Source organism: Anarhichas minor, unplaced genomic scaffold (genome assembly GCF_050575085.1).
Source record: "Anarhichas minor isolate MPS153535 unplaced genomic scaffold, ASM5057508v1 ptg000023l, whole genome shotgun sequence".
Lineage (NCBI taxonomy): Eukaryota > Metazoa > Chordata > Actinopteri > Perciformes > Anarhichadidae > Anarhichas > Anarhichas minor.
The window spans coordinates 2555044-2582542 of record NW_027466469.1 but is presented as its reverse complement, the minus strand read 5'-3'; the positions used below and the strand labels follow the sequence as shown (position 1 = coordinate 2582542).

Below are 27499 nucleotides of genomic sequence, written 5' to 3'. Positions count from 1 at the left end.
GATAAATGCAAATGCCAATCCAACTGTTTTGAATGCATAAAAAAAGTAATTTACTCAGATTTTAAGCATATAGTGGTGTTTTCTTTATACTATGACAGTTTTCCTAAAATTTGATATAAAGTATCGCAATATCTTGAATCGTAACCCCTGTGTCATGATACGTGTCATATTACCGGATTCTTGCCAATACACAGCCCTACTAATTAACACATTTGTGTCTGTTTAATCCGCACAAACAGCAGCTAAAAATGTTGTGGTTTAAAGGGGATGTGTGCCGTTAGTTTCAATCGTATTTTCATCTGCAGTTCCAACCCAAGTTGTCAGTGCTGCCAGCCACATAACCCTTCAAACAACCACAACTTGTCGCTTTTACTTTTCAGTTCTTGCACAGATGAAACAAACAACATATACCGCGTTAGTACGTTTTAGAGGGTCTGGTCGGCAGGTTGGACGGAGTCAGGCGAGCTGTTTTCAGTTTCAAGTCAAGCTTCTATTTATCCTTCAAACAGTAGAGTGGTTTCAACCCTAACCGTAAACAACAAAGCTATTGAGCATAATCCCCAAAATATTGAACTATTTCTTCAAGATAGGTGTTGAGTTTGCACTTGTAAAATGGTTTATCTCATTTTTTGCATCAACAACCAGATTTTTGAAACACTCTCCATCTCTTTCACTTGCTACCTTCCAGATGTCACTATAGCAACCTCGCCTTCTCGCTGCTGGCTCACGTGATGGCCGAGCGAGTGGCCGCCGTTGACTACCAGCGGTGGATCACAGACAACATCCTGGACCGGCTGGGGATGGAGGACACCGGCTTTGACATCACCCCGGGGCTCCAGGGCCAGATGGCCGTGGGCGTGTACTCCAACGGAAAGCCAGCCCCGCTCTACGACCTGGGCTGGTACCGGCCTTCGGGTCAGATGTTCTCCACGGCCGCAGACTTGGCCAAGCTCGCCATGATGCTGCTGGGCGCTTACCACCGCAAGATGCTGGAACCAGACTCATTGAAGATCATGCTAACCCCGCTTTTCAGGTGCGATAAGGACTACTTTGCCAACCGTACTGGGACGCCGTGGGAGGTGAATGAGCTCATGGGCTACGAGATGGTGCGAAAAGATGGTGATCTGGACGGCTACTCTGCCACCTTGTCCCTTGTACCCAGAATGAAGCTCGGTCTGGTGGTGCTTATGGCTGGCAGCCGACCTCAGAACCAGGACTTGGTCACCAAGGCCTACAACCACATCATACCAGCCATAGAAAAAGCCTTCAGGGAGGGCAAGACGGTCCTTTATCCTCCACCAAACCCAGAACCTTACATTGGCTTTTTCACCTACAGTAACATCACCTTCTACGAGATAAAAGTCGGGTCCGACGGAGTTCTGATCATGCAACAGTTTGGGCCTCAGATTGAGGAGGTGATTCCAGAGAAGTACAGGACAATAAAGCTCAACTACCTGGTTGACCGGGTGTTTAGAGTGGTTTTTGAAAAAGAGTACCCTTGTGTTTTGCGAGTCGGGACGGCCTCAGTGTCCCTAGAAGCTCAAGATGGCCAATTGTTTAACTTCTACACGTTTGACAAGCACGGTTTGTCCCCTGGTTTTGATGCACCGGGACTGAACACATACAATGTGGTCAGAATATCCCGCAGGCCATCCTTCTCAAGCTGAACTGCAGCCTGAAGTCAACTGATGTTTGCTTGAGATACATGAAGGACTGTAAAAAAAAAATAAAAAATGGGGCTGTGAATATTGAAAGACCAAATGATAAAGTCTGGGTCATTTTGGCGATGAAAGATGGAATTGTGCTCTTGATTTATAGAAAGCACAGAGAGGGACGGCAATATGTACAATGTCTTGCACAGAAAAGTAATGACTTTATGCTAAATGATGTGTATGACTGTCCTTCATTAGGCCTCCTGCCTGAACATTCACACTATGGTGATACGGTGCATGTGTTTTTCCTGCCTTCAATTAAACCGCTGTTACATTGTCTCTGTCTCTTCTGTCCTTGAGTTTCACGAGAGAACACGGGCTCACAACGAACTCCTCCAGCGGTTATCTACATAAATATTTACATAGATTTCATTTTCAATTCTTTCGACGATGATTGCAATTCCACGAATGAATAAACTCATACATCATTGGTTGAATATATGTATGATTGGTTTGGGGGAAAATAATATTAAATTTCTTTGTGTTACTATGAATTAACTAAGCTAGTGGCAGGTAGAATCAGGACTTTAAAGCTCCACATGAATATGCATCACTTCTATTTAAATGCAGATGTTGCCACGGAATGGAACTGCTAATTTAATGTCAAGAAGCACACACAAAGATGCAAAATATTGTGGCGCCCCAATAAGAGGCGATAAAGGACATAGAAGCTTTTGGTTGCCAGTGTGACTCATTGCTGTTTTAGCCCTAAAGATGGACTCCAATTTGTCTCAACCTCGAACACCAAGAAGAATAATAAACTGCTCTGACTGAAAATGACAGATTCAAGCTTACAAAAGTAACCCCTATGGCCAAGGCCGATGTTTTACCGCTCATATTAGATTATGTGTCTGAATATATGATGGAAATGGGATAGACATTAAAAATGTACCAGGTGCAGCGAGTACAATTGAGGCAATGTGAAGAAGTAAATCTACTGTGTCCACTTCATCTGGCTGTGGATGGAAATATTGAAACTGCCGTTCAACTATGAAATGATATGTTGTCAAGGCCCACAGATTTAAGCTTATTCTGATGGATGGTTTGGAGGAAAAATGCAATCATGGCTCATGCAGTATTGTAATCCAACAAAATCAACGTGTAAAGTACAACCTTTGTTGTTTCTCTGCTTTTGTTGAGGCTTGCTATTTGAGATAAATGACAGGCTTATGCAGCCTTCCACAAAGCAACAATAACACAATACAATCATGATGATGATTTCTGCATTCATATGTCAGTCATGAAAGAAACAGAACAGCAAGCATTACGATGGGTATGAAAGATAATAATAGCTACGTGTGGACAGCTTCAACATATATTTATTTTAAATCAGGCATTTCACAATAGCCAAAATCTTTTTTTTTTGCAATCACATTGAACAAGGGCTGACCATTCAATGAAATGTTGTGCATGAGAAAAATTAGGAAAATCTCACAGTGAAGCATTACAGTCTTTGTTCACAAGAAGAAGCAGTTGACCTGTTTTTGCTGCCCGGCAACATATCAATTTTCCAAATACAAAAAAAACAAAAAAACAAGAACAACATGCATCATTTAGATTGGATTGGATTGTCCCAGTTTCCCTCTGGATTGACCTTCTAAGGCATACAGCAGTCACAGAATAAGACAGCAGGTGAAATATGCAGGCACTGTTGAATAATATGATTCATAGCAAACAAACTAATCAAAACTTCACGTACAAGCTATTTAATGACATGTAACATAACCATTCAAAACCTTTGAGAAACGGCTTCACTTTCTCGCAGTGTTAAACGAGAATATCAATACCACTGGAGCTAGCAGACGGTTACCTTAGCATCAAGACAGGAAACAAGGGATATGAATCCGCTAATAAGCACCTATAAATCTCACTAATTAACACGTTATATCTCTTTGTTTAATGCGTACAAAGTGTATAAACATCTCTTTGGTCTCATAAAACCCAGACTTGTCGTTTTTTAAGGAAACACAAGTCTCTAGCTTCACCACTTGTTTATATGATGTCGGTTAGCATCGTAAACCAAAATCTCATTTTATTGGATACATTGATGGAACTGTTCCCCAGTTCAAAATGAGTCATTTAGCAAGAGAGAAAAGAGGGATTGTTCTGAAAAATACTCACTTACGATATAACACTTCACATTTAGCATGTAACACGAGATAAATTAATAATTAACATAAGGAGACATTAAAATGTATTTTTCATTTGACTGTGTCCAAAATGTCCAACTATGGTTTCTCTGTTGCTTGTCAGCTTATTCAAATCTAGTCTATGTTAGAACACAGAGGTCTCTTTACATGCACATGTGAGGATCGCAGTGTCCATGCTCAGTGTCATGTTAGGAGACAGCAAAGGGGTGCAAGTGTTGGAGTCCTTCCCTTCAGCCTGGGCTCTGCCACTTGAGACAGAGGGTTCCACTAAAATCTTCGGGAATGGTGGCGAATCTCTGACAGAATTGTTATCCTCCGTCTGGGAGCAAACGAGTTCTCGGAAACACTCCCTGAACCGCGTGGAGAGCAGGCTGTAGATGATGGGGTTGACTGCGGAGCTGAGGTAGAAGAAGACGCCCGACACGATGTGGACGTACTGATAAATGTTGTACATCAAATCGGTCCACTGGCTGATAGAACTCCACAGGAGCCTCTCGATGTGGAAGGGCGCCCAGCAGACTCCAAACACTGCCACCACGATCGCTAGAGGATCAGGCCAAAGAGAATGAGGCGGATTAAAATGTATTTATTTTATTGTTGCATGTTAAACACTTTTCTTTGTTGCTGCTCTCAATTATTTATAGAGTAGTGATGACGTTGGTACCCTTATGGGCAAGATCAAATTAGATGAAGATACTGGAAAGACAATGGAGCTAAATGCTATAAGAACATCATCCTACAATGGACACTAGTGGGGATCCAGATTTACTGCAACACCCTGTTTTTGATATGACAAATGAGCAAATCTAAAAACTTCATCCATGCCAAAGTCCCTTCTCCACGTTCTTGTCACAGCATAGGAAAGCACATTGCTGTAGCCAGATAAGCTGCCAATCACAGAATAGTATTAATCAGTACAAGCCAATCACAGCACAGTAGGGCGGGACGAGGTGGAACATTCTTGGGGGGAAAAAAACAACACCTCCTGAGGGCCATGGGAAGACACAATAGTTGTCTCACTGCATTTTTTCTGCATTTTTGATCATATTGTAAGAAGAATAAGAATGTCAATCTCAATGTATAGTGTTGTAGTCTAAATTATGTTTTAAGAGTTTTGATAGACCACTTTAAGATGCAAAGTGTTCTCATGCTACTAGCATTGATGTCATGTAGCTACATTGCATGTATTTGCTCATGCAGTAGAAAAAACTCAGTCCTTTTACTTTCAGTCCTGTATCTAAAAATGAAATTTATGGGCTATTCCTCTGTGTTGGTGCCATATGCACCAACACAGAGGAATAGCCCAAAAATTTCCATTAATCAATTTGTCGATCGGCAGAAAATTTATCAGCAACTATTTTGATCGACTTGATACTTCACTGAGAATACCAATTAATTGAGAAAATAACAGATTATTCAAATATTAAAATAATTGTTTGCAGCATTTGCTCACTGACTTAAACTCACTCTCAATCAGGTTGCTTAATGTCTTTGAAGCAACTGACTAGTTGCCACTCCTTTCCACAGTGGCTGCTGTTTCGCAAAAGCAGTGTTGTGTCACTTTAACAGCCACAATATATCCCCCGAAAAATCCCACACATCTTTAAAGGTGCTGTGTGTAGGATTTGTTTCCATCTAACTGTGAGGTTGCAGATTGCAACTAAATAAAACGTCTCCTGTATGCTCAGCATGTAGGAAAACTACATTCTCCAACGTGAAAAGGCGAATGGCCCTATAGAAACAGTGTTTGGTTTGTCCCTTCTGGGCTACTGTAAAATCATGGAGGCCGGCTCTGTGAAACGTAAACACAACAATTATTATTTTTCAGGTAATTATGCACAAAAGAAAACATCCTTATTAATATTATATACCCTTTAATGTATCTCCCTAAATGCTACACACTGTATCTTTAAAAGTTTTTTTTAGATAAATATGAGAAGATCTAATGACATTTACTTAACAGGATAAAGCTGGAATAATATTGTCCCATTATAGTTTATTTTTACATGGCCTAAAAAATAAAACTCAGCACACAAGGGCATAACGTCTTAAAAAAATATGGCATGGTCATTTCACCTTAAGTGTGGCAGATAATGGCGACAAAGCACTCATTCCATTCCTCTCTTAATAGTCCATGCAAAATGCTCTCCGCATGATCTCACTGAAGGAGGTGCAGCAGGCTGTTTGGCTGTTTACGATGGTGGGCATATGGCATCAAGCTAACTGACTTAGCTTTGTCGGGAGCTTGTTGGCTCATCACACATTGAGAGCTATTTATAAATGTGGCAAACATTTGACGCTTAGTCTCTTTTTTTACCAACAAGAGAGTTTGTGAGAGAAGTTTATTCACTTTTTCCGTTGACAACCATGACAACATTTCACAGTAATAGCCATGTTTTCTGAAGAGACAAAATAACTCACAGAGCATCTTGTTGATCTGTCTCCTGCGCCCGTTCCCACTGATCTTCCTTCGAATGATACTGCTACAGTTCCTCGCCAGGTTCCCGCCGGGCTGCCGCCTTTCCCGGCATAAGTGAAGGCCCATCACCAGGTACAGCATGCTAATCACCATCATGGGCACAAAGTAGAAGCACACAGTGGTGATCTGCATGAGCATGTTATAGATCCACAGGGGCTTCAGCACAGCGCATATAGCCGACTCCTCCATTCTCTCTGGGAGGTAGAAGATCCCGTGCAGGGAGGTGTTGGGGATGGCACATATCATCGAAACCGCCCACACGATGGTGATGACCCGCTTGGCGTGCTGTTTGGTCGACAGGTATCGCGTTTTGAGCGGGTACACCACGGCTATATACCTCTCCACGCTGAGAGCCGTGACGTTGAGGATCGAGGCAAAGCAGACCGTCTCGAAGAGGAAGGTCTTGAAGTAGCAGCCGCACTCGCCAAAGGGGAACGGGTAGTTTTGCCAAAGGTCGTAGATCTCCAGAGGCATCCCGAACAACAGCACAAGGAGGTCCGACACGGCCAGGCTCACCAGGTAGAGGTTGGTGGGGTTTCGCATCTTCTTGTGCTTTGCTATCACTGCACATGTGAGCAGATTCCCAGACAAGCCGGTGATGAAGATGAGAAGGTAAACACTGGTGACGGGGAGGAAGAAGGGAGATCGTTTTGGACCCAGGATTTCGAGGAGGTTGTCTTCCATGAACTCGTCGTTGGTGTAATTCCCAGTGGCGTTTAGCGGCATACTGGTGTTGTGGAACAGTGTGGATGCGTTCCAAGAGGAGCCCTGCAGCGAAAGCTCCATTTCAGAGAGGAAAGAGGAGATGTCAATACATCCTGCGCCAATTTCAGGGTTTGTTCACCACCGGGTAAAAGGCTGCTGTAAAAGGAGATAATAGAAAGATTAAACAAAAAGTGCCACCAGAAGAGGATTGCATTTGAGTTACAGCTGTGTGATCATTATTGGGGTCAAACTTTTCTTCTTTTTCTCGTTTCACAAATCACACTTTTAAACTTAGTGATTCACATAAACTCACGAACCTAATTATATCTTACGGGCTTGAAAAGTTTTTAATCTTGAACCCTATCAAGCTTAAAATCAAGGATATTTTAAATTAAACCAGAAATACATACACATATAGGCAGCGACTATTGATTGTTTTAATTCATCTTTCCATTACTTTCCTGATTATTTTGTTGTCTATATAACGCATGGCATCTTCATATTCCTTGTTTTAACCAAACATCAATCCAAAAACTCGAATACATTAAGTTTGCAATAAGATATGAGTCAAAGAACAGGTACTCTTCATGTCTGGGAAGTTAAATGAAGAGAATGTGTGGAGTTTAAGTTTGAGAAATCAATGGAACAATTAATCAATTGTGGAGATATTCCCAGATAAAGTTTCTTTCCCTCTTCTAATTGATTAAGCGACTTGAGGGGATCACCTGATGTAGAAATGCATTACTCATTTATCAAAACACACTTAGCAGTCAATAAATGTTGTACACATCTATTTCAATATTATTTTGGTAAGCAACTACTTTATTATTATTATTGTATTATCATTACAAATTCACTTTTCTATTTTGAGAAACTATTTCCTGTGAGCTAAAGTATGCAATTAAGTGAACAAGGACACTGCAGACAGGAACTGAAGCAACATCAGACCTAATTTTGTCTAAATTATGTAATTGCTACCCCTTATGACAAAATACATTTTCTGTTGGTCATGAATTAGGAAGAATAAATTAAGTGAAGAAAACAAATTAACCTCATATGCAAATAGTAGTTCCCCCTGCCTGTTGAGGATCATTGCTTTTACTGCCACACTAATATGGTGGAACTCATTATCATCAAAAGACTGATTGTTACACTGGCGTGTAATTGGCATTACACACGGCAGATGCTAATGACTTCTTCTAGAAGGTTGATTATGCCCTCCACATTTCATGCCTCACCCTGCAAATCCAAGGTGTCAATTATTATTATATGAGGACTATCGTTTAGGAATATATTTAATGTCAGTTTGTCAAATACTTAACAGCATCCGTCAAAAAGCACACAAAAAAAGATGTTAATACAGCTTACGGCATATATATGAACTTCATCAAATCCTATAGTTGTTGAAAATATTTACAATATAAATAAACCTCACCTTGACGCTGCTGGTGTGCGACCCGCTCCTTAAAACGCGCTCTTATTGTGTTTGTAAAAGAGGAAGCAAAACGCCGCAAATGAGACGAAGAACGCTGCAGAAAATATATTAAAAAAACAACGAATGCAAAAGTTGTTGGACGCGCTTCCGGTCGCTACAGAGGAGAGGAGACTGAAGGAGGACGTGCCAGAGGGTGAGATGTACAGAAAAGAGGTAGAGAGAGGGGGGGAGAGAGAGAGGGAGGAGAGATCACGAGAAAAAAACGAGAAGCGCTTGAATGATAACCAGTCTCCTCCACTCCATCATGAGCCTTCTTAAAATCGCCACCTGGAACATTCGTGGTGTTCAATCGAGTGTTTATCGTCAACAAAAAATTGAGTATTTATTGGACACTGACTTTGATATTCTATGTACTCAGGAACTCAGACTGAACACAAATAACGACGTTGATAATGTCTGCGCCATGTGGCCTAAGGGTAAAAGTGTAATATCTATAGGTGAGAGCAATCTTCTCTAAGACTCATGATGTTGTTGTTATTAGAAGAAGGGACATTATTCCAGGCAGGCTTTTAATGATAGATTGCCTTTTTAGAGGAGAAAAACACAGAATAATAAATCTCTATACTTCTCCAGACAAATCCCAAAAAATTGGTCTTTTTAAAAAACTTAGAGAATTATTGTCAGTAGGTTATAAAATTATATTATGTGGCGATTTTAACACAGTTACTGAAGTCAAAGACAGATGGAATACAAAGCCCTTCAAACTGAGTCCAGAGGGCAAATTTTTAAAACAAGTATGTGAAGAAACTAAATTAATAGATGTATGTAGATTTGTAAACCCGTCAGGGCATGAATTCACCAGATTTGACTCAAAAACCAAAACCCGTATAGATAGAATTTATGTATCATCACACTTCAAAGCAATAAACTATAGAACCTTATTAAATGACTTCTCGGATCACCTCTTAGTAAAAACAACGGTGTCTTCTGGGACCTCAGCTAGTAGAGGCTTCTGGAAACTAAATACTCAATGCCTAAAAAATACAGATTTATTAAAGGAGCTAAAACAGGAAATGCAAAAAATAACAATTAAAAGTTTTAACCAAATCAAATATTAAATTATGGGAAATATTAAAATATAGAGTGAAAGATTTCTTCAAATTCAAATGCAGAGAATTAAATAACGCAAAAAATATATATTATGATGAATTAATGAAGCAATACATTAGTCTGAAACAGAAGAAACAAAAGTAGACGAGGAAACCATGACAAGTATTAAGGAACAAATAAATAACTTCAATCATGAGTTATTATATAATGTCTATAAACAGTCAGACTCGGATAGCAGAGGGAGTCTAATTCATGCTCTGAAATCAAGTCAAAAACAAATTCAAGATAGATTTATTAAATGTATAAAAAACCATGACGGTGATACTTTTTACTGTGAAAAGGAAAAAGGGGAAGTAATCAGAAATCTATGTGTCAATGCATATAAGAGAATAGACATAGATGTAGGCTGTGTCAACACTCTGTTGGAAACAATGCCCTCATACAACGAATTAGACTTCACTCATCTTAGTGGAGACATAAGAAGAGAGGAAGTGATGGAGGCCATCCAACAACTTAACATCAGTAAAAGTCCTGATCCTGACGGTCTGACCACTGAGTTTTATCAATTATATAATGAAGATGTTTTAAACCTCCTCACTGCTGTGTACAATGAAGGTATAAACAGCGGCTGTATGGGAGACTCCTTTTATCAAGGTGTTTTATGTTTATTGTTTAAAAAAGGTGACGATGCTGATTTGGATAACTACAGACATCTAACTATTATGAATACAGACCATAAGATTCTTGCTAAAATAATTATGAATAGACTAAACGAAATATTGGACAAAATTATAGATAAAGAACAAACGTGTGCCGACTGATGTGGGACAACTTGTGCATACTAAGAGAACTCTTACATGATCCTGATAAAAAAGGTTTTTATGTTGTTGGGCTTGATCAGAAGAAGGCCTTTGATTATTATTAAAGCCATTTAATGGAGGCTGCAAATATATGCCATTTGGCATCTAGTTTTCTAAAGTCATTATATCTGTAACGTAGCTGCAATCAAAGCTAAACAAACAACGATTAAACTGGAACTCCTTATGTTTGTAATTCAATTCTTAATAAACCCATCCGTCTGGACAAATGGCTGTAGACTTCTTCCCTGCACGATGATGAGAAATGTTGGTCACGTTGTCATGAGCAATGTTGCCACGGTGCTTTTTAAACAGATCCAGCACACTGGAGGAGGCAATCAAAGTAGGATCTCACAGATTTCTATCAACAGCAGAAGGATCATTTTTCATTCTAACGACTATGTGACCTGACTAGCAGAGTTACGGTTATCCACGAAATGCAACATTAAATTTAGCCAAAGAAACACTCATTCAGTTCTCCTGAAGTTTTTTGGTTTTCAGATGTTTGAAAAGGTCTTATCCAAAATACATTCTTCAGCGTATGCTGCACAAAAGTTTATATAGATACATATTGTATATAGAACAAAAGGCTATTAATACAGTAGATCAGGGGTCTTCAACTAAAATTCCAAAAGGTCCAGATTCTACATAGTTGTCCTCAGTCTCATCTGCTTAACTTGGTCATGGAGGCATCAACATGTAATTGAGATGGTAAATTAACAGTGAAAACTCATCATAGCTTAATTTAACATCAGTATTCATAATTACACTTCATGTTTACTTCTCCTGATCTTTACCTCCTATAACAAGGTCCATAGGGGCATCTCAATAAATAAACATGTTATATTATATAAGTGTTATTTACTGCTTTTTTTCGTGTTGGAATAAACGTTAAATATTTAACTGCAAAGTAGTAATGCGTGTTTGATACTTTCATTTTTTTGCATTAAATCATTCTGGGATGTTTGCTGAAATTGATAGGATGGCCCGACCTAGAAACTTTTCCTCCAGCCGCCACTGTACAGACACGTAGTAATACAACAATTAAAAGCAAGATGATGGATCCTGGATAGCAGCGAAGGAAAGAATGGTGAGATATAATAGTTAGCTGGTCGCTCACAACCTGTAAATAAAAGCGTGGCCGGAGTGAAGGATGTCAACAGAGAGAAGATGAGAAGATGAGAAGATGAATGAAAACAAACACATTCAGATATTAATCCGACACAGTCGGAGGATTCAAAGGAAGTAATTTCGGGGACAGATTTTGAATCTTGCTAGTGTGGATTATTCTTTAGGTAAAAATAAGTGCTGGGTATCACATTTAATATCTTATTATATTACACAATCGTATTATTAAAAAGAAGAACAAGACTCTTCTTGGTAACACCCAGACCTGTTAAATTATAAAACTTTGATATGTTCTTTCATTCATTTTTACTTTTCTTGTAAACTCATGGGATTAAAGGAATATTTCACTCACACGATTATTATTTGTGTATCAGTAACTCACCCTGTGTTTCTCTCACACAACGGTGAACAAAGACTCAAAACACTGAGAAAAGTCTTGATGATTTGAAGTAAGTGGAGGCCACGTTTAACAAAAGCAGAACTATATCAGAACTTTATCACTACGTGTTTTAAATGTTCAGGTTTTACCAAAGATGCACGTGTTTTTGAAGTAGTGAACATACGTATACGTAATGAGTCTTGGATTATTCTGCACGAGTCGCGAGAGTTTTTTAACTTAATAACTAAGTATTTTCCGATCTTTTCCCAAACCTAACTAAGTATTTCACCATCAATCACAATAAATCCTTCAAACACATATTGTAGAACCTTCTGTCTGCTTCTCTCTGAAATCAATTTATTGTTTTTCCAAAATGTTGACATTTTTTCCAGGGAGTGCAGTTAGTGACAGTGTGGGCTCCATGATAACGTTGGTCAATTCATCAAGAAGCCTCAGTTTTTTTGTTCAAGGTAACACGAGGTGAGTAGCTGATATACAAACGGTCATCTTGTGGGTGAAGTATTTGTTTGAAACGTGGATGTGAGAGGTGAAGACAGACCAAACGTACAGAGACCAGCCGTGGTCTTACCCTGGTTGGGGTCAGAGGTGAAGGGGTGTCAGTGAAGCTGGCTGTTAGCTTACCCTGAATGAGAGAAAACCAGAGCAGTGAATGAATTGTGTTGTTATGTTGTTACTGTTGAACTCTCGTTTGATGTCAACTCAGGTAAAATAAAAGCTGCCTCACTAAAGAGGATATAGTTCTCAGTTTGCTGCCAGTCTGCAGTCCTTGAAGGCAGTTATTAATGTGGCTTGTAGCTGTTTGTGTGTTTCCTGCCAACATTTTAAAAAGACGTGTGGGTTGCAAATAAAGTATAGTAGGTGGTGAAGTATTAACATTCTTTAATATAACTTAAACCAATCCTTTCCTTTCAAAAGTACTAATAGCATTACAAGTAAAAAATTCTAGTTTCAAAAGCAAAACTAACAAATAAATTATTCTCAGTTTATATATCTTCACTTACAAACTTGATTTTTGATTGCAGTGCGAGAAATTTTCTTTTAAAACATTTTTTTTTGTTTGCGTAATAAAGACACAAATATACCTTCATAATAACTTGTATTTGTCTCTAGCACAACTTGCTAAATTGACATGTATAAACAATCATGTCATGAAACAGTCATGTCGGGACAAGAGACGGAATAAATCATTTGTAGCCTTTGAGAACAATACTGCATCAATGCTATTGATCGGTTGACCTGAAAAAACAAAAAGCTATTTACCAAATGGATCGATATTTTTCTGTCATGAAACACGTTGGAAAATAAATGGTCACAGACGGCATTGTCCTACAATATCTCATGTCAGCAAGAGTCTATGTTCAGGTGACGGCAGCGGTTGAATAAGCAGGTGCTCTTTCAGCTTTACAAACACAGTTATTGCCCTCGACACCTAAGTGTGCCAACAGAGGGCACAGTACGCTCAGGTTGTAACAGACCGCGCACACATCCAGAGTGAAGACAAAGTAACGTGTGTGTGTGTGAGTGTTTGTGTGTGCATGACAGTGTCATTCATGACCAGATTTATTAATGTATTCAAATGAATCATAATACAGGGTTCCATATCGAACACTGTAGATAAAACATATCAGTGGATAGTCTGGCATATAAATTGAAATGCAGCCCTACTTATTTACATTTGAAAAAAGTGCTATATATCCAAAAGGTCTATGGACACTATAGTGTTAACACACTGTTGTGCACTTTTGGTCTGAGGCTGTTTGTCCCGGCTTCTATGGAGCATCACTGTCATCTTTACTGGCTCCCTCTCACTGCCTCGTTTCCAGCTGCAGCACCAGCTGTTTTCAGCAGCAGTAAAAGCTCAGATAAACTCACGATGAGCTACCTGCTCAGCATCAAACAGTGGGCAGACACAACGAGCTAGTGAACATAGTGGAGCATTCGAATCAGACATTTCCCTCAGAGCTTGAGGAGAGCGAGTATGTCACCTACCTTCATTAAATGGACAGAAACATGACTCCGAATGAATCCTGATTGTGCTCCAAATCTGTTGTTAATGATTGTTTGGATGAAAGTGTGTTTCCAACTAACCAACAACAACAACTTCAGCAGCAGTTTAGAGGCGGCCGGTTCCTGTTTCAACCTGACAACACCAAGAGACAAATCCACAAAGAAAAGGCTTGTTTGGTGTGGAGGAAGTCGTTTGGCCTGCACAGAGCGCAGACCTCGAACTCATCCGACACCTCTAGGAGGAAATGAAGCCAGGCTTTATCGCTGTACACATGTGGCCAAACTCACAAGACTGTTATTGCAGCAAAGTAATGCCCAAAGTATGAGAACTTAATATTTAACAATGCCATATGGCTACAGTGATCGGGTATCCACATATGTTTGGCCATGCAGTTTATGCAGGTTTTCCTGGTATTTTCCAGAGAAACGCAGGACATTAACTGATGGGGCTTTTTATGGGTTGACATAGTGACCACCTAAAATCTGAAATCCATACAATTCACTTAATCTCCATTTGAAAGAGCTTTTTTAAACTCGTGAAACTATCTAATTACAAAGGAATGAGACTTTATTTCTTCTTCTCCTTCTTCTTCTCCTTCTCCTTCTTCTTCTTCTTCTTCTTCTTCTTCTTCACTTTGATCCCTAATATAATCTGTACCTCAGATACTGTTGCAGCAGTTCCTCTTAAAACACAGATTTTTCAAATCTCTCTCTCTTATCTCTCAATCAGACTCCACCACTTCTTTCAGATCCATCGCAGTCTGTCCAGATGTCAACACACCGAACGTATCAGGCAAAGTCTCACCCGGCAGGATCGCTACGGATATCTTGCTACAATATATTATCGCGTGTTTATCGACCACTGTTTTGGGTCTTGTTTGGGTCGCTCAAATCAATCAGCTGTGGGCCGAATAGATTTACTTTTATACCGCTTGATAAATACGGGTAATAACTTTTAAATAATCAAATTGTAAATGTCATGCGAGCCAGGACTACACATTTCTCCTGTTTCCTCCAGCTCCTCCATCCTGTGTATGTTTTTCATCTTCTGTATGCCTCACACCACAACAGAGGAATATCTGAATACATGTATTGGCATGTATGAGTGGTTATGAGTAAAAATGTATTCATCTTTTCTGTAAAAAAAACAACAACAACTGTAGAAATGACCTTCTTAAGATATTGTGGGGTATCCAAAGCACATCTTGCTCAGGGACCCAAGCAATACTTTTCATATTATCTCATATCAGCCCCAAATCCTGCCTATGTGGGTCATCCTCACATCAACAAATAAATAAATAAACAAAAACACAGTGCGGTCTGAGGATCAACCCCACTTTGATGCAAGTGCAGCTGCAGCTGAGCAGGACACTCGATCGAGATAATAAGCTACTTCACGGCTCTGATTGCTTTGTGCAAAGCATATACACAACTCTTTATTTAAATTCCCACAACAGATAAGATAACACCAACGCCCACTTTAAATGTAAACAGATCTGCAAGGTGTCCAATTCCGTCACTTCCGTGTTTGTGTGGGAGTTTTGTTTTAGTCTTGTGTCATTAGCTTTGTGTATAACGTATCATTTGAAACAAAGTGATCTGACTGTGGATATTTCCTGTATGTTTGTGATTTCTAAAGTTCCCAAACTTCTTTAACTTTAATTTAAAATGAAGCAATCCAAAACTGCTTGTAACCAGTTCAACCAAAGAGTAAATATTTTGCCTGTTTTATTGGAATACTTTAAATCAAGTATCAAGTCATTTTCATTAACAATTAGAGTTTCATTAATCATTTTGTGACCTCTCAGGTTCATCACGCTCAACTGAGATAAGAAACCACAGGACTACGTCTACCGTCAAACATTAAATTTAAACTATTTGTTATTGAAATGTGGGCGGGGCATACAGTCTTATTGTAACTTTCATTATATTTCAAAGATGTCACAATAACTTTTGTTATTATTAAGTAGTTGGCTGGAAAGGCATTGAAATTATGCAGTAAGTTCCATATATTTTCTTTATAAGAAGAAAGTGCAAAGCCTCAGTCTCTGTTCTATTGATATTGTTTTCACTCACATGTATATTTGAGTTTAAGGTGCTGGGAACATGGGTCGCAGATACAACACTAACCAGCATGACGTCCTGCCTGTGGGGAAAATAAACAACGCTGATTTATTGTCGAGGTAAATATCGGCCGGGTGTGTAAATCTGACGATCTTGATAAATCCCCACAGCTTTAGTCTGCAGGTGCTGGATGAGTCATCTGTTTTAATTTATGGCTTCGTAGTGAAGCCGCCACTGTTAGGGTGTAAACTACAGCGTGAGACTAATCATCCCTAAAGAGACCCTCCATAACACCATACATTTCTTTACGCCGTGACCAGACTGTAAAGCAATGTGGATATGAACGACGGGTCGGGGAAATCTATAAATTCTTGATCCAAATTATGCAGTAATAACAAAGATGTTTTTGGACTTTTCATATGAGAAATCAGTTTGTGTCTTCCTTTAATTCCTTGAATCCCAAAATGCGTACTGTAAGTGTTGTGTTGTGTGACCTACGTGTGCAGCCCACCCAGTCGTGTTCCTTGCACTGTCGGCAAATGTACTCCAATAAAATGATAACGGTTAGAAATAACAGGTGATAAGCAGTAAACAATAACACGGAAAATTACAAGACATGCATTAGTGATTAACATCAGATATATGTAGCAGCCTTTGGTACTTGCTGTCGTGTCCCTTTTCACAGCAGTCACATGTACGTGTCATTGCAGGGAAAACACAGTTGTAATTAACAACATTAACATTGGTGGTGTGCATGCTGGCGCACTAGAATGGCTGTGACACACAACATTGAATGAGACAATATATAATTTATTCAATTCAAAAGGGCCCATTGATTTTAGCTGCTGACTGGAGGGTTATTCAGATCACCCATTGTGCAGGGTGTCTAGAGTCTGGCTCCTAATTAAGAATTGACAGCAGCTTTGTGCTTTTCCCCTCTTGACCAATCAGGGTGTGAAGACACCCTTTCTTTAGGGCTTTAGGGCTTATTGCCTTCTGGTTCTTAAGCAGACCTCATCTCAACAGATAGAAGCACAGGTCTTTAGCCCCTTTTCAGATTTCTTTGTCGTCGTTTGCTTTTCTGATTGAGGGTTATTTTGAGCACTCTGAAACCTATAGCTGCAGTGAATATTAACGAACACCCTTCCACAAGATTACCTGCATCAGGGCAGATCTTAGTACAATTTCTGCGAGAGTTTGTCCTTGCCTAACGATATCCACCTGCAGGTTATATTTGTACACATTTCCTTATTATCGAAGAGGCATTTGTTTATCATTGATGAGGCAATTCAATTATGATTGAAGGGGTATTTCTTTCATTGAGAAAGCGCTGGTGTGAGATTTGTCTCTCAATGTAAGTATTTCTGTGTTAAATGTGCGGGAGCTGGTCCTCGTGCTTTTTCCCGATCAGCTGAATTCTGTGGAATCAACACCACTTAAAGATCGTTAGGATAAAAGGATGAGGAGGAGTTTTTGTCTTGCCGAACTAGTCACAAAACTATTCTGACATTTCTGTTTCTAGAATCCAGCCAAAAGTTAACTTCATTTTCATTTCTGGCGTTTTGACATTTGAGTGTATATTTGCTGTTTGAGAACAGCTCATTATCTCTTTATTTGCCGTGCTGTTACATAACGTGTTTGACACGGATGATTTGCTCAGTTTACAGCTCTAGACGTGACAGTCAAGTGTCTGTTTTACAAACCTCAGATAAGAAGAGGTCACAATAGGTTGTGGCACCTGAGTAATTTCATATAACTCACTTTTATGTGCTTGACGTTTAGGGATTCAAAGGCTCATGCAATAACTCAGATTTAATTTTGTACCTCCTAAATGTCAATTTTCATAAGGCAATATGTTTATAAAGGAATAGTTCCATATTTTAGAATATATGCTTTGTTTGCTATCTTCCCGAAGGTTATGTGAGAAAATAATTACCACTCTCATGTCTGTATGATTTACACAAAACTACAGCCAGCGGCTGGTTAGCTTAGCATAAAGGCTAGGTGAAGCAGCTAGTCTCTCTGCCCAAAGGTAGCAAAATATGGCTACCAGCCCCTCAAACACTCATTAATGTTATATGTGAAGTGTTTTTACATTCCCCAGTTTCCAGTCTTTATGCTAAGCTAAGCTAACCAGCTGCTGTCTGCAGCTTCATATTTACCCTGCAGACATTACAGTGGTATTGATCGTCTCACCTAATACTCAGAAAGAAAGTTCCAAAAATGTCAAACTGATCCCTTAAAGCCTAACCCTAACCCATCCATTACAACATGATTGTAATAAACAAAACTGGAATAAATGTTTCGAGTCAAATTAAAACAATGAGCCAACCAAGCTCACGAACAGAGGTTCATTATATGTAAAATGAGTAATGTCTCTGCTTCAGCCACTCCCAGTGTGTCTCCTTGTATCCTGCTGGGAATAAGGCAGCTCATATCTGCATTTGTCATAACGGCTGTGTTAGTCACACTATGTTTTGACTTCCTGTAGAGTGGCAGCAGGGATTGGATGGCGAGGTCCAAAAGTATCTAAAAATCAGGAGCTGCATTTGATATCAAGTTTGGACACTGTTTTATAGTATTAAGTTTGGTTTCATTTTTACAAATAAATATGTCTTTTCACATCAATCATCAGTGGGAGGTCTGACTAAGGAAGGCGAAGGCATATTTTTAGGGTTCTGGTGTAGCCAGCAGATATCCGGGCCAAGACAAATTGTCCAATCAGCAACTTCAAATGTTAGAAGGGAGTTGGAGTTTAGTGACGACGTGTACGACCGGATTGTTTCACAAGCTAATATTAAACCAAATATCATGGTCAGCCGATAGCCGGTGGGTTCCCAGATTGCATTATGGCCAATGTGTCTCTTTTGCTCTCCACACGGACTGTTTGCCTGCATTAAATCGAAGCGTTTCAACCAAAATGATACCAAAATCTTGTCCTGTTGCCTACATATTCTACATGTGAATGCAGAATCTGTTTATTGAGATTAATCACATGTGACGGCTTTTCACATATAAGAAAATTCAAATAAATGACTTTGACACGTGATAAAAACTTAGTTTAACATGTGGAGGTGTTTCTCGGTTAAATATATTTTTTCTCAGTGAACATCTATTTAGATTATCTACAGCTGAAGTGTCAGAACATAAATCAGCACACTTTCACTTTCATTTCTCTACTGACAAATGCCTTAATGTTTCAAGTGATGAAGTGATTTCCCCTTTGATTGGGAAGGGACTCCAACTATTTCTTAACATTTAATAAAGAATAAGGCAGCACAGAATTAGCCAGGTCACACACATTTGTATGACTTAAAACTCTCCATTAACAATGGGTCCGATGATTAGGTGCAACGTGACAGGAAAGAATTAGGTCACCTCAGCTCTACTGAGGGTTTTTATTGTCTTTCAGCTGCTCTTTCTCGAGGACATTTTCACTAAGAAAGCTCTGACTCTATGCTCACGTGGAGCATTTAGCTGCTAGCTATTTCCTCCAGGAGTTTGTGAAAAGCAAAACCGACCTAAAAGAGAGTGAACACTGGAGTTACATTAACCAGGTGGCCAGAAACATGATTTCAAATGAAGCCAAAATGTTGCCTCGTGTAAGTTTTTTGCCAACACTTTAACAAGTTTAAAAGGTGCCAGTGTGTCAATGTTGTGTGTAGAGCTTGTTTCGTTGCCAAGTGGCCGAAATCATCAATTAAAGCCGGTTTAATAAAGAATGTAGATCATTTTATTCTCAGAGGGGTCACAGGTTCACGCTCAGCTAAAGACACTGCTTGCTGACCCACTTGACTATAAGATGTCTATGGTGAGAGGAGGTTAGATAAATACTCCAAAATACTCTATTCACACTCAGGCTGATGATTTACCGCCCTCCAGCCCATGGGCGTCATCTGTCTTAGCTGTCTGACTAACTGCCTTTCTCCCCACGACTTGGAGACCTTTTTGACAAGCGCAGACGAACGGTCACTTGAAATCAATACCGCACTTGAATTATGAAGTCAATTAGCACAAATGAACAGCTTCTATGAGGAGGTTTAGGTTGATGTGAACAGGGGTTACTGAGTGCAGGGAAATGTCAAAATCCATTATCCGTAACCTTTACACAAACTCTTCTTCACATCACATAAAAAGCACGAAAATTATGAATATTTCAACAAACTTTAATTATTTAAGTGGATCGCCTCCCCCTAATTTCTTTTACGTCACACCACACCACCCACACATTTTGGGCAGGGCAGCCTTTCCCATCATAGGGCGAGAGGCCTCTGTCACAGGGGCAAAATGTAGACAGAATACCATTCACACACCCAGCATGTGTGACTGTGAGCGGGAACTGCTTGGATTAAACCACTAGGGAAGGAAAATGAGCTGTGGGTCCCAGTTAACGTCCTGCAGCTTTCTGTGCTACCAGGCACCCTTCTGGTCTGAAAAGTGAAGCCATTGCAGGATTGGCTTAAACTCACATTCTTTTTCTAATGGCCATCGGGGGCGACTCCTCTGGTTGCAAGAAAAGTGGTAGTATAGACGTCTATGAGAAAATGACTCTACTTCTCTCTTGATTTATTACCTCAGTAAACATAGTAAACATGAGTTTATGGTCTCAATCACTGGTCTTCTTCAATACAGCATGATGTTCATTTAGTACATTATGGTCCATTTAGAGTAAAATAGACCATAAAGCAGAGTATGCTTTGGGGCGTGGCTACCTTGTGATTGACAGGCCAAAAACGCCAAACTCATGGCCTCAAAACTGCAGTCCGCAAACCAATGGGTGATGTCACGGCGACTACGTTCACTTCTTATATACAGCCAATTGTGTAGTGTGTATGTATTTGCTGGTAATTATTCATTTGTTTGTGGTTACTTTTGTTATCAGTAATGAAGTCAATTTGCACACTTTTATTTAGTAAAATCTGCTTTGCAAACAAATATGTAATGACACAAGAAAGGGCTTGAAATAGAAAATGTTACGCTCATCAACAAGACGGGGATAGAAGAGAAGTTAATAACAGAGGTATGATACAGTGTTAACAAAACCAATGAGCAATGAATTAAATACTTGTTGGCAGAATCAAGTCATTGTTAGTTTAGGTTTCTTCAGAGGAACTGTTGATAGTTCAAAACAGATATATTAACACCTTATCCTCTATTGGCAAAAATCACCTCGGAAAAATCGCAGCTTCACACATTAACAACTAAATCATTAGATCTTCTTTTTTACGGTTATATCTGACAGAAATGAAAGCGTGATGACTGCTGTTGAGCTGTAATGTGCCACCCTGGAAGCAGAAATGTGTTCAAGGAGCTCATTAAAAACCTCATTGGGCTGTCACATCCTTGTGTATGTGGGAGCGTGCATGGGTCCACTAATAAGCATATTCAATTGATTATTTTCGCAGCCTCCCTCTGACCTTGAGAGGCAAAGCGTTTAGCTAGTCCTTTCATTACTGGAGGGACATCGTTTTGATTTCTGCAGCATTATCGACCTCATAACTGAAGCTTTTTTTGCTAAAAGGACAACTCTTTAGCATTGAGGGGAATGTATCTATTAGCATTTGTGTTGTTTGTGATCGACAAACTTCTTTCCTAGCCCTGTTTCCTGACAGCTTTTTCTACACAGCCAGTGGCCTTAAAGCACAAAGGTAGCATACCAATGTCTTGCAAGTGTCCCCGATTATTAATTCAGATCTGGACAGACTCGAGGGCTTAATAAATAAATAAGATGAACTTTATGTATTCTGCAGCAGAGGCAGAAATAGCTGTCAACTCATCCACCAGTTTTCAGTAAATACCATCTGAATATGGCAGACTACGAGCTAATGAGAGCTCTGCAGGCCACTCACACGGGATAAAATGATATTTGCATTTATATTTAATAGTTTCAGCCTAGTTTCCTTACTCAGAATGTAAGTTAGGCAAAACAGTATAAAATGTAACAGCATATATTTTCTGTAGTATACTGTACATTCTTTCTTTTGAATATGACATGATATTTCTATATGCATTGAAATACAGAGGACTGTCTCTTTGGAACAACCTGCTTCCATCACTGCAATCCCAATCTGCATTATCGTTATTAAAAAAACATCTGAAAAGGACTTGAATCAGCAAAAGTTTTGTGTATCTTTTCATCCTTTTACCCTCCGGTCAAGTATGACTAATGATATCTAATGGGGAATGTCTTCATAAGCCATCATTGGCTTCTAACCTCTAATGCTGTGTATAATGTTAAAATATATAAAATGTTTAAAAGTATTTTATGTATATGTGCAAATAAACAAAATCCAAAATGATCCACAGGTCTGTCAGACATGACACAAAGTTCAATCATTTGCATGGATGTGAGTAACAGGACTGTCTAACAATGGGCTGGTGTGGCTTCATCGTCATCAATGGAGCAAATGGTAACTGTTTAACCAACCAGAGTTGTGACCAATTCTGCAGAGTAAAACATTCATAACAATATTCTGATGAGGCCAAAGACTGATTTATGAGTTCCTCTTTTACAGCCCTGTAAATCCCCATCACTACTCATTAACCCGTGAGAAAACCTTTGCTCCCATTTGGTCACATGACCGCCGGGCTGCGGGGCCAGAACCGTTTAAAAGGCAGCATGTGGACGGAGAGAGAGCAGACACTGAGCTGAGCACCTGCTGAGCAACATCACGAGACAAACAAAGACGCTGCAAGACAAAACCGCTGTCGACTGTCACCATGAAGGCCGCTCTCGCCACCATCGCTGTTCTCGTCCTGGCTCTCGGCTGCACCTCTGAGGCTGTGCAGGTTGAAGTGAGTGTTGACATTGCTGTGTGACTGGCTGGCCTTGACAATGGCATTGTTCATGCAGACTGCATTCTGTACTCTCGTGGATGATTACAAACCACACTGTTGACTTCATTATTTGTATATTTAGCAAACTGGGCCTTTGGGTTTGATTGCAGCACTTTAATGGCAACATCTGCCTTTTTTTTTTCCCAAGGAGAACGGATTGACTTTCTCTCTGGCAGCCGTCAAGAGGCTCCAGGAGCTGACGGAGAGCAGCGACGTGACAGGACAACAAAGCCCACGACTCAGGGCGAGCTCTGCGTCCGTCTGTGCCGACCCCATGCTGCCGCAGGAGCTCCTGCCCCTCTGTAGGCAGAGGGCAGCATCCGCGTCCCTCGGCAGACTAGGTGAGACCGTTATATATGGAGCAGCGAGGCTTTGTGATGCAGTTTTCGATCCATGCTCATCGAAGTACAGGTGATTCAACAGAGTCTTTCTCTTTGTGTCTTTATTTCAGCTTTGGTTCCCATGGACGTCTGTGAGATCTGCGCCTTTGCTGCCTGCACTGGCTGCTAAACAAACGCAGCCAGAAACATCTTGCCCAGCTTAAGACTTGTGATTCTTCTCCTCCCCCCTCAAAACTATATCAGGGACTTTCTCAAATGTTTGCCTGCAATGTTGAGATGATGACTTTATGTTCCCTGAACACAGAGGCTCTGACTCTGGCCCATTGGGTACTTTATACATTTTAAAGTTGCCGTTAGACATAAAACTACTCCAAAAACAAATCAGACAAACTGAGGTATGTTGTTTTGTAAACTGTTACTTTGTTACCATACATTATATTTTTGGAATGGACACTGTTTGTTACATTTCTATCTTACCAAGCTTTGTACCGTACACATATTTAAAATAGAAGTTTCTTTTTTCCTCATGTTTCTTCTTTTTTATTACCATTGTTTTGAATAAAAAGCTTTCATTGATATATCAATCTGTACATTGTGCTGTTTCCTGCATATTCAAACACACTATTACTATCATTATTACTATTTGCATTTTATTGCCATTTGTAAAATAAAAAATAAAAAAGTTTTGTTTTCAAAAATATACTTAAAGCTGCTATTTTGGCCAATTGGGGGCTGAAATCAACCAAAGCTGACAGACACAAAGTCACAACCATCTGACCTTTATAGCTTATAATGTTCATTTTAACACATCCAGCAGACACAGAGCAACACTAGCCTTCATTTGGAGTCAAGTCTGTGGACGCCTGGCAAATGTAAAGTCAATATTTACTGGCCTTTTAGCTCTGTTTTGGTCTCCTAAACGTATAAGATGCTCAACTTTCCTGATAAGCTCCACGGTCGCTAGTTTTTTCTCTCTTTGGTTTGTTGCTACAGTCGACAGTTACATCAGAGTTTGTTTGCCAGAAATGGCTGTGTAAATGTGCTGTGTTCATTTGCATTCAAGCCTTCTTGCCTTCACGTCAGCCTCATATTATGTCCATGTTCTATATGGTGAATAATTTATTCTGTGCATCTAATCTGACTCAGCCAAACTAGCTCACTATACAGGTGTACTAGGCACTAGTGGATTCTCTGACACCTACAATATACTCAGCCTTATGAGGGTATACTCAATGTAATTCTGAGTGTGCATATCTGAGGGATACGAATGTACGTGATGATATATGCTACAGAACTTGCTGTATAGTGCAGTATGTATGTGCAGCAATGCCTACAAGGTCAATTCTGGTACTTTTTGTTGATTTAAATGGGAAATGAAATATAAAGAAATGTTGGAATTATACCTTTGTGTGAACAAGGGGACGCGTTGAATGTTGACGTATCTGAATCAAAAATACGTTTCATAAATATATTTCATATCAGCCTCATAACACTTGCAAAACACACAATGCAACGGGATTACCATTGTGAAACAATTCTATGCAACAAAACTACTTGGTTAAGATGATAAGAAATATCATGGCTTTTGTTCAAATCATAATGTAACAACACAACTATAGTGTGAATGCACAACTTTCTCATGCAACAAGCATAACAGCGTTACGTTGCAACCGTAAATCTTGTGTTTTGGTTTCACACACAAACAGCTGTCTGCTGGTTGAAAGCAGTGAGTGGACTTTCTTGCTTCTTATGTTATTATTACAACTTTCAATAGTGTGATAATAACACGTACTATAAAATAACAGCAGCTCAATATACTACTCACTTTCTCTGACCGGATGAAAAAAAAAACGTTGATACTTTCTCTGACTGTGAACAATTAGAATGTATTTGACCAGTTTAAGGCAATAGAAAAAAAATGACATTCAATTAAATTGACATTTAATAAAGTGAGTGAGTATCTTTCCTCCAGTATATCCTATTGGAAGTAAAAATAAGGATTTAAAATATAATGTAGACATGTGAGGAGATAGAAATTGTATTTATATACACACACACACACACACACACATACATACATACATATATATATGAACAAGTAAATTAATTGATTTAAATACAGAGCAAATATAGACCTTCCAGAGGCGTTTTGAAAATGTATTTTTGTGGGGTCGTATAACAACAGAAGCAGCTTCCCTGAGCTGTTGAAAGACGATTGGTTTTCTCTCAGTTCTGGATGATGGTGATGTCACAGTATCGACATTCCGCTGCCTCTGAGTCTCTCGCTCATTGCAGGTGATAATAATAATATCCACCAGACATTACCGCATATGGTGCAGTTGGTTTGCCTCTCCTGAGCAACACAACATAATAACCGCTGGTACTATTTATCTACAAAGCCCTTGTTGACCATATCTGTCATCCGAACACTAATGCACACAGTAACCAGTGAGCCTGTACTCCAACTCTGTGTTTATATCAGTTTGGTTTTTTTCTGACTGAACTGTGTAAAGGGAGTTGCTGTGAAAGAATGCTCAGTTAAATAAATAAATAGAATAAAAGATAACAAACAAGTAGGGAAGCACTCACATGCGGTTTAAAAATAATCTCAGATTGAGATTCATACTTAAGTAATGTTTCTCTTAAAGCATCAGTGAGCTTCAACTAATATTCCATACACATCCCATCAAAAAAAGATATCATTTTATTATTCTTTATGAAGACATACTGTGCAGATTTTCTTTCACCTCGTTACTTCAGAAGCAAAAAATCTACTTTTATTTCACTAAATTGTGTCACAAACTACACTGGATCTTTCCATTATTAACGATTTAAGAATTTAATTTATGTCCTGCACATCCTTGACTTGTCTAGTTTGGGAGTTGTAATGGTCCAGATAGTGCCTCCATTCTCTATTTTAACAATTTCCAGTATTTCACCAGCTCAGTATCGTCAACATGTTACCACTCAAACTTGAACATACTTATCATGATTTTTCCCAGAAGCAACACAAATATATATGAACTAAAAGCTTCTCATTATGTATTTAAATGTCCTCTTGAACCTTCATAAGAGTTATATAATGTGTAATCAATAGAAATATTTTTGTCTTTATGGGTTTTCAAAATAATACTTACTAGTTACTTCATAGGTTTTCATTAACAGCCATTGTTTGTGTGTGTGTGCGTGACAGTGGGGGACATTTCTTTATCATATAGAGAGTATTGTGATCCAACAAGTCCCAAAATATACTTGAAAGTTAAAGGTCAGATATTATATAGGTTATTTATTCATATTTTGGTGGTCTAGTGGATCTTTGCATGCTTTTTTTCTTTCATGTCATCCATTGCCGTAACGGTTCATTTCATCTCCTGTCTCTTGAGCTAGTTGCAGACAGTTTGGCCCAAAATACGAAACAAGCAAAGTCTGTCTCAAAGCTATAAAAACAATAAATACACAAGGAATCGGAAGCCTTGACTTCCTCTTTTATCTCAGCAGAGTAAAACAGAGTCTCTGAGTTCACAGAGTGAGGATACAGACTGTGACTCACAATGAGGTCACACGTTTGGCTCTTATCTGTTGTCCGACTGAGGTAAAGGGCAGCTCCTTCTCACCAAAGTTAACCGAAACATCTAACTCCTTAATTCGTTCATTTAAAACATTTGGAAGAAGGGAGTCAGTGTGTGATATCATTTGAATTGGTGATACTGACTGTTTGAGCATTTCACGGGTTTATTAAATGTTTGCATTAAGGTGTGTTTTTCCCGACACATAAAAATGCCATTTGTTTCTTGAAAGCGTCCTAATTTGCAACTATCACAGCCATGCAAACAAGTGACCTCGATGGGACAGCTTTGTACATATATGGCTGCTTCCTTATCAGACAGCTCTGTGACAAATATCTGTGGGAGAGAGACAAGGGGTGAGATTTATTAGGTGGCCCTGAGGCATCGTATGCGTTAGTGTGACACCCAAAGTCAATAGCAACATATTGCGCTGACGGAGTAAACACCAGAAATAGAGGTTATAAACAAATTTAGGGGATAGTGGTTATAAACTAAAAAAGAGGATCCAAAGCGCTTGCAGTGCGCAAACCTTTGGTTTATCTTTGTCTGGTAAGTTCCCCCCCCACCTTTACTCCCCTCACCCTGCCAGTTGTTTGTGTTAATAAATCACTCACTAACCTGTCCTGACGCCTTTATAAGAGGCAGAGCCGATGCACAGCGACCACAGAAGAAACTCTCCTCTACACTGAGAGGCGCCTTGCATCATCT

At 39.3% G+C, this 27499-nt stretch overlaps 3 protein-coding genes across 8 annotated transcripts in view; 2 read left to right on the top strand and 1 right to left on the bottom strand.

Annotated features, from left to right (window-relative positions):
- Window positions 1-2091, top strand: part of lactbl1b (lactamase, beta-like 1b) — a 35215-nt gene extending 33124 nt beyond the window's left edge. The window contains 1 exon segment of the mRNA XM_076096916.1: window positions 689-2091. Coding sequence (XP_075953031.1) covers window positions 689-1667 — 979 coding nt within the window. The 3' untranslated portion in view covers window positions 1668-2091.
- A 922-nt stretch (window positions 2092-3013) lies between these two features.
- nmur3 (neuromedin U receptor 3) overlaps window positions 3014-27499 on the bottom strand; it is a 38119-nt gene continuing 13633 nt past the window's right edge. For 4 of the 6 annotated variants that reach the window (XM_076096793.1, XM_076096792.1, XM_076096795.1 and 1 more), the window contains 2 exons: window positions 6284-7202; window positions 3014-4405 (listed from right to left, as the gene is read on the bottom strand). In XM_076096793.1, coding sequence (XP_075952908.1) covers window positions 3987-4405; window positions 6284-7127 — 1263 coding nt within the window. In that variant the 5' untranslated portion in view covers window positions 7128-7202 and the 3' untranslated portion in view covers window positions 3014-3986. Of the gene's footprint in view, window positions 4406-5329; window positions 7203-14585; window positions 27498-27499 lie in introns of those variants that run through there. The other 2 variants (XR_012955835.1, XR_012955837.1) reach the window with 2 other exon arrangements.
- Window positions 22768-23394, top strand: LOC142955314 (guanylin). Its single transcript, XM_076096797.1, has 3 exons — window positions 22768-22848; window positions 23033-23225; window positions 23336-23394. The coding sequence occupies exons 1-3, from the start codon at window positions 22768-22770 to the stop codon at window positions 23392-23394; spliced, it is 333 nt and encodes a 110-aa protein (XP_075952912.1).

Excerpts from the sequence above, each read along its gene's own strand:
- LOC142955314 (XM_076096797.1), top strand. The coding sequence starts at position 22,768 with ATGAAGGCCGCTCTCGCCACCATCGCTGTTCTCGTCCTGGCTCTCGGC. Across the intron at positions 22,849-23,032 it reads CTGTGCAGGTTGAAGTGAGT|GAGAACGGATTGACTTTCTC; the intron begins GTTGACATTGCT and ends TTTTTTCCCAAG. Across the intron at positions 23,226-23,335 it reads CGCGTCCCTCGGCAGACTAG|CTTTGGTTCCCATGGACGTC; the intron begins GTGAGACCGTTA and ends TCTTTATTTCAG.